This window comes from Suricata suricatta, chromosome 7 (assembly GCF_006229205.1).
Source record: "Suricata suricatta isolate VVHF042 chromosome 7, meerkat_22Aug2017_6uvM2_HiC, whole genome shotgun sequence".
Taxonomy (NCBI): Eukaryota; Metazoa; Chordata; class Mammalia; order Carnivora; family Herpestidae; genus Suricata; species Suricata suricatta.
The window spans coordinates 30,861,806-30,876,110 of NC_043706.1; the positions used below are offsets into that span (position 1 = coordinate 30,861,806).

A 14,305-nucleotide genomic window follows, 5' to 3' on the forward strand; every position below is an offset into this window, starting at 1 on the left:
AACCAACAGAATGGGAAAAGATAGTTGCAAATGACATATCAGATAAAGGGCTAGTATCCAAAATCTACAAGGAACTCACCAAACTCCACACCCAAAAAACAAAAAGTCCAGTGAAGAAATGGGCAGAAGACATGAGTAGACACTTCCCCAAAGAGGACATCCAGATGGCCAACAGACATATGAAACAATGCTCAACATCACTCATCATCAGGGAAATACAAATCAAAAGCACGCTGAGATACCACCTCACACTTCTCAGAGTGGCTAAAATGAACAAATCAGGAAACTATAGATGCTGGGGAGGATGTAGAGAAACGGGCACTGTTGGTGGAATGTAAGCTGGTACAGCTGTTCTAGAAACAGTGTGGAGGTTCCTCAAAAAATTAACAATAGAACTCCACTATGACCCAGCAATAGCACTGCTAGGGATTTACCCAAGGAATACAGAAGTGCTGATACATAGGGGCACATGTATCCTGATGTTTATAGCAGCAGTTTCAACAATAGCCAAATTATGGAAACGACTTAAATGTCCATCAACTGATGAATGGATCAAGAAGATGTGGTTTATATATACAAGGGAATACTACATGGCAATGAGAAAAAATGAAATCTGTCCACTTGTAGCAAAGTGGATGGAACTAGAGGGTGTTACGCTAAGTGAAATAAGTCAAACAGAGGACAGATACCATATGTTTTTACTCATATGTGGAACAGGAGAAACTTAACAGAGGGCCATGGGGGTGGTGAAGGGGAATAAATACACAAGGAGATGGAGGGAGGCAAACCATAAGAGACTCTTAAATATTGAGAACAAACTGAGGGTTGATGTGGGGTGGGGAGATGGGGAAAGTGGGGATGAGCATGAGGGAGGGCACTTGTGGGGGTGAGCACTGGGTGTTGTATGGAAACCAACTTGACAATAAACTATAAAAAAAAGATACAAAACAGATGAATGTAAGGGAAGCAAAAATAATATAAAAACAGGGAGAGGGACAAAACATAAGAGACTATTAAATATGGAGAACAAACAGAGGGTTGCTGGAGAGGTTGTGGGGGGGGATGGGCTAAATGGGTAAGGGGCATTAAGGAGTCTACTCCCAAAATCCTTGTCGCACTCACTATATGCTAACTGCCTTGGATGTAAATAAAATAATTAATTTTTTTAAAAAATCATTAGAACTCAGGAGCAGACCAGAATTAATAATATCTGTGGTTACCAGACAGACCACACTCATAGGCAAATACCTAGGTTCTACACTTTGACCACCAGGGACATTTTCGGAACGTGTCCCTGACATTAGGCCTACCTGGGAATTCCCCTGAAATAACCATTTTCGATATATCCTAAGATCCTAAGGTTTGCTACATCTTTCTGAACTGCCCATTTGGATGCCTGAGTTTTCCTCTCAGCTCAATCACTGAGTAGCTGTGTGATTTCAGGCTGGTTTCCCTTTCTATAAAATGAAATTTGACTGCTAGTTTTTTAAAGATATCTTTAGGCTTAAAGTATTAGGAGTCTATGGGTGTCATTATAGTGAAGATATCAAAGAATTTTAACAGACTATCTTCTTCCATGAGGGCAACAGTTTCCATAAGGTTGGGAGACACAGGAATTATTATTCCCATTGTATAAATAGAGGAAGAAAGGAATCAGGCCAGATTTCTCTCCCTCCAAAAGGGTATTTCATGCCCAGTGATATAAGAGACATAAACAACAGAATGAAGCGAAGGCTTATCTGCATAAGAAACTACCTACTTTCACCCCACCCTCTTCCCAACAGTTGCCAGGCCAGGAAAAAAAAAAAAAATTCCAGAACAGTAGACATGCTGGCTAGTTAATTGCTTGAGCTGGAAAGTACCTGCTGTTTCTGGAAATGTGAAAGTTTCTCTTTCCTAGAATAGAAACCTTCAAAGGTAAGCCCTTCCCAAAAGGCAGTAATGTACATGGCTTTGAATTTTCAGTGGTTGGCATGTGTAGGAAGCACTGGGATTTACTCATTTGCCCAAAGACATTTGTTCATTGTCTACTATGAATGGAGCCCTGTGCCAGGTAGTCAATAGGAAGCTTAATAAGAAACACTTCCACCCAGGAGTTCATGGTCTAGTGGAAGAAAAAAAGGGTCAGAGGATACAGAGTTTAATAAAGGCTGTGAAAGAGGTAAGTTCTGGACCAACAGAAGCACTTTCTCCAGACTAAAGAGATAAGGAAAGTCTTCCTGGAAGACCTGCCCCCTGAGTTAAATCTTGAAGAACTTGGGGTAAATTGGGAGGGTGGTTCAGGGAATGACAAGAACACACCATATGCAAAGGCACAAAGGCACTAGGAAGGCAGGAAGTTAGTGTGGCTGGAGCTTAATGCAACAGGACCTGAAGCTACAAACGGGCTGGACAACTTTGCATGCTCTGAGGAAGATCTGAGCAGAAAGGAATGAAGATCACTTGAATGAATACAGAAGTAACAGCGCCCTATGTGTCTGCTAGGTGAAAACAATGACTTCATGAAGAATGACTGGAGGAGATGAACCAATGGTGAGGAAAGTTCTTTGGTGATGAGATCATCTAAGGCTAAATGAAAGTTGTTTGCTTGTTTTTTAAGTTTTTTTTTTTATTTATTCACTTTGAGAGAGGGGCAGAGAGAGCTCGAGCAGGAGAGGGACAGAAAGAAAGGAAGAATTCCAAGCAGCCTCCCCACTGTCACACAGAACCTGACAGGGAGCTCAAACCCACAAAACCATCAGATCATGACCTGAGCTGAAATCAACAGTCGGATGTTCAGCTGACTGATCCATCCAGATGCCCCTAAGACTAAATAGAAGTTATAATAACAACAGGACTAGAGAGAGATAGTGCATTCAGAGCTATTTACCTGATCTGATTATGAATTCAAGATTATGAACACAAGATATAATATAATTTGTTGGTTAAGATTGTGGACTCAGGGGTCAGACCTGGATTCAACTCCAACTCCACCACTGTGTAACCTTAGAAAAGTTATTTAATCTCTTTGAGAGTCAGTTTCCTCATCTTTAAGATGAGGATAATGATAACCAACCTCATAGGATTGAGAGGAAAAGGACTATATGTAATACCTGAAAAACATTTAGCGTAGTTCATATTAAAACTCTAATAAATGGTAGATATTATCAAATGTCTTATTAACACTGTTAATTAGGTAACTGTGCTCTACCCCCGCCCCATACCCTACAGACATCAGTGAGAATGGGGAAAGATACAGAGAGGCAACCTGATGAATACTCATCTCATTGGCAAATTTTGGTTAATAATTACCTCAAAGAACAGATAAGACACTGATAGGACAGCTGGCAAAACAGGAGCTATGGTTACCTCTGGAAAGTGAAACCAGGCTTAGTTTTACAAATACGTGCCATTTACATAATAAGGACACAATTTTTAAATAGATGTATTATGTCACAATACACTACTCAGCCCCAGGGAAATGAGACTCTTGGTCACAGATAACAAACCCCCCACACACAACTCCCAGCCGCAATAAGAGCACATGTGGTCCAAACTTCCAGCATGCCTCCAGCTCTAGGAAGGACTACCCGGGGACACGAGCCCAGGGAAGCTGAAAGCATGAGCCGCACTCAGTCATGGAGGTGGCCGTGAGAAGAGCCTGGCATCCTGGGGCCTCAGTCCTCCGGTTGCATTTGCAGCAGGCGGGAATAGAGGTCCTGCCGGTCGGCGAGCTGAGTGTGCTTCAGCAGCTCTCCTTGCCAGAGCACCAGGATCTGGTCTGCACTCTGCACCGTCTGCAGCCTGTGCGCAATCACCAGCACCGTTCGGTCCCCGTGGGATCTCCAGTCCTGCAGCTGAAGGGAGAGGGTCACGACGTCTCAGAAAGGTAAGAACGGAGTGGGCACCACATCCCAATTGGGCACCATCTCTTGTGGCATAGAGTGAAGAAGGCATGAAAGACCAGAGAGCTGGAACAAGTGCCAAGTCAAGTCTGCACTGCCCTTCCCTCTCAGCTGTCTTACTGCAGGAGGTGGATAGATAAGGGTGCTGTGGAGAAAGAGGGGGTGTTCTAGTGTTCCCACACTGGGTATTCATTCCATTCCCCACCCCCTGAAAAGACACAGAGGCTCATCCGCCCAATTCTGTGTAGGCTGGTCCTTCAAACGTGCCCCCTCAGGTCCCACTGTCCTGCCCTCCCACACCAGTACTTACGGCCTGCTCACACTGGACATCCAGGGCACTGGTGGCTTCATCCAAGATGAGGACCCGAGGGTCCCGCACAAGCGCCCGGGCGATGGCCAGACATTGTTTCTGTCCCACAGCCAACTGGTTCCCTTTCTCCCCTACATCTGAAGAAACAGAGAAATACCTTTCATCAGACACCAGTGGCCATCACAACACCCTCTCTAGGAGCAGGGGCAGGTGTACAACTGGATTTCCCCTAGCACGTGTCAGGGGGGATGAGAGCCACTGTGCAGGGGCCACCTCACAGACAGAGCACTACTTCCACTGTCTGTTGGGAGCAAAGACTCCCAGACACAATGGGCAACTAAAGAACCCCTGGTGTTGGGAAAGGAGGGGAAGTCAGAGCCAAGCAAAGTGCAAGGAAACACCAGACATGGAGTTGCAGGGACACAACCCACACCCCCAAGAATAAGCTCGTTTCTCCACAGAGTGAAGGTACCTGAATCCAGTCCACGCTCCATCTCCTGTATGAACCCGTCTGCGCTGGCGCTGCGGGCAGCGGCCATGACCTCCTCATCACCACAGCTCTTCAGCCCGTAGGTGATGTTGTCCCTCACAGAACCCGAGAACAGCACAGGCTCTTGCCCAACAGAAGCCACCTGTGCAAAGATGACAGGAGCAGAGGGCTGTGTGTAAACCCCCACGGCAGGGATCCTCCTCCCCTCCTCGGCTACCTCCCTCAGAATGCACTCTTTCTGGGGCGCCTGGTTAGCTCAGTTGGTTAAGTGTCTGACTCTTGATTTTGGCCCAGATCATGATCTCACAGTTCAGGAGGTCGAGCCCCGAGTCGGGCTCCATATTACAACATGGTGCCTCCTTGGGATTCTCTCTCCCTCTCTCTCTGTCCTGCCCTCATTCACTCACACACACACACACACTCTCTCTCTCTCTCTCTCTCTCTCTCTCCTCTCTCGCTCTCCCTCTCTCTCCAAATAAATAAACTTTAAATTTAAAAAAAAAAAAAAAGAATGGGCTCCTTGTGTTTCTTCCATGGATCTCCCATGCTCTCTGCACATAGCTCTTCCCTCCGATCTCCTCCTAACCCTCTTCTTCCTCCCCACCCACCTGCCGGTGCAGGTAGCAGTGTTCATACTCGGAGACGGGCTTCCCATCCAGCAGCACCTGCCCGTTAGTGGGTTGATACAGATTCTGCAGCAGGGCAGCCACTGTGCTCTTCCCAGACCCATTGGGTCCCACCAGTGCAGTCATCTGACCAGGACGGAGGGTGAATGTCAGACCCTACAAAAGCCAGGAAACAGTTAGAGGCTTGCCTCTGGACCCTCCCCTTCTCCTTCCATTAGAGGTAGGGCCAACTTCTCAGAGGCAAATAGTCTACAGGCCCTGCTCCCTGGGAGCCAGGGGTCCAGGTTCCCTCCCTCTGGCCCCTTTCAGACACCTTGAGCACAGGCTGGTCAGGGCGGTTGGGATATGCAAAGGAGACATCTTGGAATTCCACAATCCCCTGTAGAGTTGATGGGGCCAGTGTCCCCGAAGGGGGCATATTTGGCTCTCGGTCCAGGTATTGGAAAACCTTCTCAGCAGCCCCTATGTTGCAGAGCATATCTCCACATATGTATACCAGGGCCTGGAAAACAGAAATGGAGGGCTCAGCTAATCAAATGTAGCTTCACCAGAAACCAACTCCCCAGCTCCTCACACACTCCCCGGCGACCCCTCACCTGGGCCAAGCCTCTCCTTCCCTCATTCCAAGAGGATTCTCTCCCTTCAGATGTATAATTTAGATGGACTTTAAAGGCAACCCAATACCCCAGTTCTGCCAATTCGTAATGTAAAGAACACAGAGGTCATACCCCTCCCCTACGGCACTATTTCTATCCCCAGACCCTTCCGGTTACTGTTCTGTATGCCTGTGCACACTTCTGTCTTGACTAACTAGATAGGGAACTCTTTAACAGAAGGCGCTGTGCCCACCTCATCTTTACAGCCACCGGGGTACCTAGCCCAATTCTCCATACATATGAGAGGTTTCACAAATATCTAGGAAAACTGTACAATAAAGACCAAGACCAAGTAACTATTATATTTTGAAAACTGGTAAATACTGGGAAAGCACTAAGTGCTATTTTGGCTTTCCTGCTCAACCTGTGTCCCTGGGTAACCAAAGAATAGATGAGAAGTCTCCCTACATAGAGATGTATTCTGGCCAGTAAGTGGAGGAATGATAGCGTGTCACCATTTCTGCAAACCCTGATAATTTAATGGGTCTAGGCACTGAGCACGCATGGCCGACACACCCACACATATACACAAGGGAGAAGTAAATAAAGTCCATACGCATATGTCACCTGTATGAAACCACTGTATTTCATGAATTTGAGAAATTACTGTGACTTTCTTTTTTTTTTTTTTTTTTGGTGTGATGAGGGCTTCATGGTTAGATTTTGTAAATATAGAGATATTTAGAGATACATACTGAAGCATTTACAGGTAAAACTATATCTTCAATTGCCTCAAAATAATATTGGTGGGGGTACAGAGCAGAAAGACTGGCCATGAACTGAGAATTTTAAAGCATGGGTGCATGCAGGTTCATTACAGATTATTTTTTTTTGCATATGTTTGAAATTCTCCATAACACAATGAGTTGGGGGTTTGTTTTGTTTTGTATTTTTAAGGGGAGCAAATAAAGCCGAAGGCCCAGAGGCCAGAGAGAAAACCAGGGGGACAAACAGTATGAACAGGTTCCTGACTCACATGCACAGTGTGGGCTGCCACCTGCTGGTAGAGCAGAAAGGAGACCAGCGCACCCTGGGTGAGGTCCCCAGCCAGGATCTGCTGCAGCCCACGGTACAGCAGCAGCGCCTCCATTCCCAAATGCAGCGTCTGCGAGGTGAAAAGAAAGGCACTGAGGGGGTGCTGGCTCAGTCTGTTAAGCGCCAGATTCTTGATTTTGGCTCAGGTCATGATCTCACAGTTTGTGGGTTCAAGCCACAAACTGGCTCCATGCTGACAGTGCAGAGCCGGCTGCTTGGGATTTTCCCTCTCTGCCCCTTCCCTGCTCCCTGCTCCCTGCTCCCTGCTCATGCTCTCTTTCTTTCTCTCAAAATAAATAAATAAACGTAAAAAAAAAGAAAGTGAGTGAGAAAAAGTCCACATTCTTTGCCCTCCCCACTCCTACCACATTGAACAGCACAGACCCCAGGATGAGCTGGAAGTTTCCCGTTGCTTTCCCTGCCCTTTCCTAGGTCCTACCCTCCACCCCACCTCTCCTCACCCTCCCAGGCCCCCAACCTCCCTTCTCCACCTCCCCACCCCTCCCCTCCCTCCTCTGCCCTGTAGTCTTCTCACCCTCCGAAAGAGCCCATAGAGGACACGTTCCAGGTCTCGTCGCCACCACAGCTGCCGGCACTGCTGTACGGCCTCCTTATAGAGACAGACCTCTTGCTCCTCGGCCCCAAAACCGCGCACAGTCTGCAGCCCTCCAACTGCCTCCCGCACCACCTGCCCTGCTTTTGCCACTGCGGTCTGGATCTCCTGGAGCACTGCCTGGAAACATGGGGCAGGGGATGTGAGGCTGACTTGGGAGAAGACAGGAGACCCTCAGGTCTCATTCCTGCCTTTGGGATGCTCTGCTGATCTACCTAAAGATATCAAACTGTCCTCTTTCCCTCTTCTTCCATTTCTTTCCAGAAGGACTAATGAGAGTAGAGAGGGAGGGAACAAAATATTACCAAGCTCTCAGTGCTAGGTAGTGTGGGAGACACAGGCTGTTTTTGCTCCTTCATTTAAGGTAATTCACACCAATCCCAGTGTCTGAATGAAGAAGGGGTCACTTTCCTAAGGGGCCTCGGCTAGTTAACAAAAGTTGCGGATGTAACTCAAAATGGATCAAAAACCTAAACCAGAGCTAAAACCCTAAAACTCTTAGAAGAAACCAATGGACAAATCTTCAGGACACTAGATATGGCGATAATTGCTTGGATATGACACTTAAAGCACAAGCAACAAAAGAAAAAACAACTTGGTCTTCATCAAAATTAAAAACTTTTGTGTATCAGAGGACTCCATCAACAGAGAGAAAAGGAAACCCACAGAATGGGACGAAAAATTATCAAATCATGTATCCGATAAGGGGCTAATCTCCAGGATATTGGAAGAACTCCTACAACTCAACAAGTAAAACACAACCCAATTTTTGAAATGAGCAAAGGACTTAAATAGACATTTCTCCACAAAACATATAAAAATGGCCAATAAGCACATGAAAAGATGCTCATCACCACTAATCATAAGGGAAATGCAAATCAAAACCATGGTGAGATATCACTTCATAACCATTAGGATGGCCTTATTTTTGTTATTTTTTTTATGTTTTTTATTTTATTTTTGAGAGAGAGAGAGAGAGAGAGAGCAAGAGAGAATTAGTGGAGGAGGGGCAGAGACAGAGGGAGACACAGGATCCAAAGCAGGCTCCAGGCTCTGATCTGTCAGCACAGAGCCCACCACGGGGTTCGAACTCACAAACCATGAGATCATGACCTGAGCCGAAGTAGGTAGCAACCAACTGAGCCACCCAGATTCCCCAGCCCCTATTTTTTAAAAAGTGTTACATATACATATACAACAATTTTATTCAGCCATAAAAAGAAGAAAATCCTGCAATTTGTGACAACGTGGATGAAACTTGAGGGCATTGTGCTAAGTAAAATGAGCTTAGACAGAGAAAGACAAATACTGTGTGATGTCATTCATATGTGGAATCTAAAAATTTTTTCACAGAAAAAGAGGTCATCAGATCTGCAGTTACCAGAGACCAGAGGCAGGGGTGGGAGATTGATTATAGGAAGGTTGGCAAAAGGTACAAACTTCCAGTTATATGATAAGTAAGCACTGGGGAATGTAATAAAGAAAAAAACAAACAGAAGGTAACAAGTGCTGAAGCAGGATGTGGAGAAACAGAAACCTTTGGGTATTGCCAGTGTGAATGTAAAATGGTGCAAGCACTGCGAAAGCCAATATGGCGGCTCTTCAGAATATTAAATAGAGAGTTACCATATGATCCAGTGATTGTACTGCTGGGTATATACCCAAAAAAATCAAATGCAGAAACTTGAACAGGTACCTGCCCACCCACGTTCACAGCAGCACTATTTCCTGTAGCCAAAAGGTGGAAGCTACCCAACTGTCCAGCAATAGATAAACAAAATGCTGTCTTTTAGCCTTAAAAAGGAAGAATATTCTGACACATTCTACAACATGAATGAACCTGGAGGACAGTACACTAAATGAAATAAGCCAATCACAAAAAGACAACTACTATATGACCCCTCTTGTATGAGATATCTAGAGTAATCACATTCATAGAGACAGAAAGTAGAACGGTCATTGCCAGGGGTTGGGAGGAGAGGAAACAGGGAGTTATTATTTACTGGGTACAGAGTTTCAGCTTGGGAAGATGAAGAAAGTTCTGGAGATGGGGAGGGGTGATACTTGCATGGCAATGTGGAATGCACTTAATTCCACTGAAATGGCATAATTAAAACATTAAAAATGGTAACTTTTATGTTATGTATACTTTATCACAATTTTTCTAAAAAGAGAGAAAGTGGAGCTGATATTCTGACTCAGGACTTCCTGACTGCATGTTTCTACTTTCTCTACACTCCATCCAAATTCCCTCCCCTAATTATAAAGGGGGAAATTCTATCTAAAACCCTCTAAGATAGTATTTTAAATCTTTTGTGGGGAAGATATATACAGACTCCTTTGAGAATGTGATAAGAAGTTATCCTTTCTCAGGGTGCCTGGGTGGCTCAGTTGGTTGAGTGTCCAACTTTGGCTCAGGTTGTGATCTCATGATTTGTGAGTTTGAGCCCCGCATCAGGCTCTCTGCTGTCAGTATGGAGCCTGCTTCTAATCCTCTGTCCCCCTCTGTCTGCTCTCTCAATGTGCTCTCTATTTATTTAAAAATAAACAAAATATTTTTAACTAAAACAAAGAAGTTTATCCTCTCCCCAGAAAAATACTCCCTCTCCTCCCTGTCTCCTTCTCTCTCTGTCACACACACACACACACACACACACACACACACACACACACATTTATATAAAGTCCCAGGGATCAGGGCCCTTCTGAAGCTTGTCAGAACTGCTGCTCTTGGGGCTGAGAAGAGAAGACCGTTGGGAGAGCTTTCTTCTCCCCTGAGGATTCCCTAACAGTCACACATACCTGATGGTAGACATTGTACACCTTTTCACCAGCCATGGCCAGAGGCAACTCGAGCAGAGAGAGGAGGGTGAGCCGAGGGGACAGGCTGAGCATGAAGCCGTACAGCCCCACCACTTTGACCAGGCTTCGCAAGAACACATTGGCATTAAGAGCAAGCCAGTTGCTCATCATTTTGGTGTCGGAGCTCAACCTTGAATTCAGTTCCCCTGGGAAGGACAGAGCCAGTGAGGAAACGGTGTATAATGGAAGAGCCCCGGAGACACCCCCCCAATCTTCCCTATTGACACAGCCCCCTCGTCCAAACACCCCCCTCAGTTGCAGAGAGACCAATAGAAGCCACCCCACTACTCTGTCCCAAAGAGAGGAGAGCAGCTCCTTGTGCGGGCACCACAGGTGGAGGTGGGAGGAGAGGCTGTTTGGCAAGGGGCTGGAGGTGTAGTTAACTGAGGGGCAAAAAACATCCAGCGGAATAGCACACATGGACACTAGTCCCCACCTGTCTTAGTCTCCTGGAAGAAACCGAGGTCCTGGCGCAGAAGGGAGGAGAACAGCTGCTCCCTGGCCCGCACGTTGATACTGGACTGGGTGTAGGTAAAGCAGCCTCCTCGGGAGCCTGCACACAGTGAGCTGTGGAGCAGGGAGGGGGAGGGGGATGAATGGGAAATAGATGCAGGAAGCGAGGGAATGAGTGAGGGAAGCAGAGGAGAAAGCATGGAGTGAAAAGAACACAGGGTTAGAGAAAGTGCAACCCAAAAGGCAGAAGAGAAACAGAGATGGAGACAAGGGGAGGGGGAGGAATAAACAGAAGAACAAAAAACAGGACACAGTGAGGCAGATATGGGAGCAAAATCATAACACATACAAATTCACTCCATGTAAGACACAAAGGAAAACTATAACAGCAATGAAGAGATGTTGTCCAGAAAAAGAGCCTATGACTTGCTTCTGACCTGGCCTTCTTCGGTGCTGTCCCTCCAGCCTCCCCTGTCTTGGTCTCTTTCCTCCCCACTCTGAAGTCTTTCTTCCCCTTTCCACATACTTTATTGTGGGAACCACAGCAATGAACTCCCTTGCCCTCCCATTCGCTGGAGCCCCAGAGTCATTCTGTTCCCTCATCTCTACTGCCCCTGGTATTGAGAATTTCTCTTAGGCCAACCATTTTTACAACAAAACTTAAAGGAAAAATGTGAAAGCACAGAAGCAAGTACTTCAAAAAATATGGTATCTAATACAAACCTAGTTACCCTGTTTAGAAGGCTGTTGATATAAAATATCAGATATAAAATGAGGAGGGTTTGAACTCTGGTGATCACAGTACGAATGGACAGAAAAGAGCCACAGGGAAAACACTGTGGAAGCAGAGAGTGATTGGGTTCGTGGCTGAGCACCAGAAAGGCGTAACGATACTGTTCTTGAAGCCTAGGAAACTGATCACTTCGTAAATGGAAGGAGGGAGCCACTTTCAAGAAGACCAGGAGGGAGTGTGATACATTTCGAGTTCTGGGCATGTGGAGTGTGAGATGAGAGGGGGTTACCCAATGGGAACGACAAGGAGGCAACCGGATTATCAGACTGGGGCTGGTGTAGACACATAAACGTGGGAGTCACCGGCACAGATGAGCTGAGCCAGCCCAAGAGGAAAAAACTTCTTAAAATCAAAGAACTGAGTCATGAGGAAAGACTATATTTGAGGGTCAGCGAAGGAGAAAAGTTCTCCAGAGGAGGTAGAGTGAATTGGAAAGACAAAGAGAGTTTATAAAAGCTAACTGAAGAAAGAGATCAATGATAAGAGATTATTCTAATGCCCGATGCTACAAAGAAGCAAAGGGAATAAAGGACTGATAAAAAAAAAAAAAAAAAAAAAAGCAGTGGCTTGACCAATAAGTACTTTTGAGTAACTGGTTTCAGCAAAGCGTAGTAAGTATGGAATGGAAGGATAATGTTGGGTAAATACGGTGCATGAAAGAATGAGGAAATGGGTGTGTAAACAGAATGGTGAATAAACCCATGTATACTTTAGTTTAACTATTTTATGCTTTGTGAACAAAAAGATCTGAAAACAGAGTTAGGAAGTGGAAGGTCCCTGTAAAGATGCGGGAACTACCAGATGGACCAGTCAAACATCACCTACCTCACAATGGATATGAGGCACATGTAAAAGATGGCGTTGGCAAAGGCATCGGGCTTGAAATCACCTCCCAGGATATCAATGACATGACCAGTATAGTAAGGGATCCATGTCTCCCCTGAGAGGGGCATGAAGGAGAACAGATAAATGTGCTGCCCCAAGGACCTTTGCCCACCCCCAAATCACAATGCCCTCTCCTGACTCACCCCACACGGCACCACCAAGAAAGAGGAAGGCCAACAGCAGGAAAGGCAGGTCTGGCTTGGAGAGCTTCAGCAGCTTCCACACCAAGTCTGTGTTGCTCTCCTGGCCCTGCTCCCTCTCCTGGGCTCCTGGCGAGCTCAGCAGGGCCCACATTGCCCAGCTTAGCCCTGCAGCCCCGTACTCCAACAGCAGCCAGCTCCACGGGGCCGAAGCCACTCTGACTGGGGGAGCACTCAAGGCCCCTGGGGCCAGGGCCCTCAGGGAGAGAAACAGCGGGGTGACCATGCAGAGTAGGGGGAGCAGTGTTCTTACCAATCCCAGCAGTCCTCCCACCTGGAGCAGCCACCAGAGCCCACCGAGTCGCAGGGTCCCCTCCAGCCACAGGCCTGGAAGCCCTCGGGGAAGCAGAGTCCCCAGAGTCCCCTGAAGCAGCCGGAGTAGTGCCAAGTCGACCAGCAGCAGGAAGGCCCAGGGTTTCAGGCCGGAGAAGCGCATGGTGCTATCTACGGGTGGAAGATGAGGAATTACAGAGGTGGGGTCCTAAGCCTTGCCTCTGTATCTTCACCACTCCGACTCCGCCCAACCCGTCCGTCGGCTTCTCATTTTACCCAACCCCACCCTGAAAGATCCCCTAGGTGCCCATCAGTACGTCCCTCCTACCATACAGGGCATTCTGCCCGGCAGAGGGAGCCTCATCCTTCAAAAAAGAAATTCCCGTGACCCCCTCCCCCGAGCTCCCCCCCACCCCGCCCGCCCCGCCGCAGCCGACCTCCGAGGAGCCGCCCTGCGGTCCCCGCCCGGCTCCCTCGCACTCCCCGGGGGCCAGGGGGATGGGAAGCAGCGGCGGGTGAGTGGGTGATGGGAGGCGTCCATTACCGCTCCAGGCTTCCGGCCGCACGAACTCACCAGAGGCGCTTCGAGACTGCAGCTCCGGAGGGCTTTCTGCTACGCGCAGAGCCCCGAGCCCGACCTCACCTTCGTTTCCCCTGCCCTGTCTGCCCGAGACGCTCTAAGAGCCGGGGAGTCCAGGCGCCCGCCGCTTTCGCTTTCTCTTCCCAGCCCCAGCCCGGGTTCCAGGCAGGGCCGCCGGCACCAGCGGGGTACGCGCGACACCTGCCGACCGCGGAGCCCCAGTGTGGAGCGGAGCGAGGACTCGCCAGGCCTGGCAGTGAGCCTCCCGCCCTTAGCAACAGCTACTCTGAAACAGAAACCCGCTGCAAGTGTTTTAAATGGTCATTGAGTAAAATAAAGCTGTTTCAAGAAGTGAGCTGTTTTGAAATTGGAGAACCACTAGATTTTCTTGCCTCAAGCCCTTACTACTACCTCAAGCTCTGGTCTTATTTTGAGATCTGCCTCTTCCTCCACCCAAGCTCCAGTTTTAGGGTCTGGGATCAAAACAGAACCAGATTCTGAGGGAAAAACACTCAGGATCTTTCCTAAATAGAAGGTTCCTGACACTTTCACCAGGGCTAAGTGCGTTTCCACTTAAGCAGATTTTGAGCCAAAAAGCCTGATTCTTTATTTTCATCCATCCTCCTCAGCGCACCACATTGTGCA

General features: G+C 47.4%; 1 protein-coding gene across 2 annotated transcripts; it reads right to left on the reverse strand.

Moving 5' to 3' along the window:
• Positions 1–3,134: 3,134 nt before the first annotated feature.
• On the reverse strand, positions 3,135–13,851 carry TAP2 (transporter 2, ATP binding cassette subfamily B member). Of its 2 annotated transcripts, XM_029944586.1 has the most exons (12): positions 13,655–13,851; positions 12,751–13,251; positions 12,548–12,662; positions 10,913–11,043; positions 10,417–10,622; positions 7,537–7,734; positions 6,943–7,071; positions 5,624–5,812; positions 5,293–5,466; positions 4,667–4,826; positions 4,195–4,331; positions 3,135–3,836 (listed from the first exon to the last, which is right to left on the reverse strand). In XM_029944586.1, the coding sequence occupies exons 2-12, from the start codon at positions 13,241–13,243 to the stop codon at positions 3,657–3,659; spliced, it is 2,112 nt and encodes a 703-aa protein (XP_029800446.1). In that variant the 5' UTR covers positions 13,244–13,251; positions 13,655–13,851; the 3' UTR covers positions 3,135–3,656. The 2 variants fall into 2 exon arrangements, with proteins under 2 accessions (XP_029800446.1, XP_029800447.1); XM_029944587.1 differs by lacking the exon at positions 7,537–7,734 and having other exon boundaries at positions 13,655–13,849.
• Between the last annotated feature and the right edge of the window lie 454 nt (positions 13,852–14,305).

What these genes read in the sequence shown, in the direction of transcription:
- TAP2 (XM_029944586.1), bottom strand. Translation starts at nt 13,243, where the DNA reads ATGCGCTTCTCCGGCCTGAAACCCTGGGCCTTCCTGCTGCTGGTCGAC. An exon ending in CTTCCAGGAGACTAAGACAG is followed by an intron (nt 10,623 to 10,912) that starts GTGGGGACTAGT and finishes TGTCCTTCCCAG; the next exon opens with GGGAACTGAATTCAAGGTTG. An exon ending in ACTGCTACCTGCACCGGCAG is followed by an intron (nt 4,827 to 5,292) that starts GTGGGTGGGGAG and finishes ATCTTTGCACAG; the next exon opens with GTGGCTTCTGTTGGGCAAGA.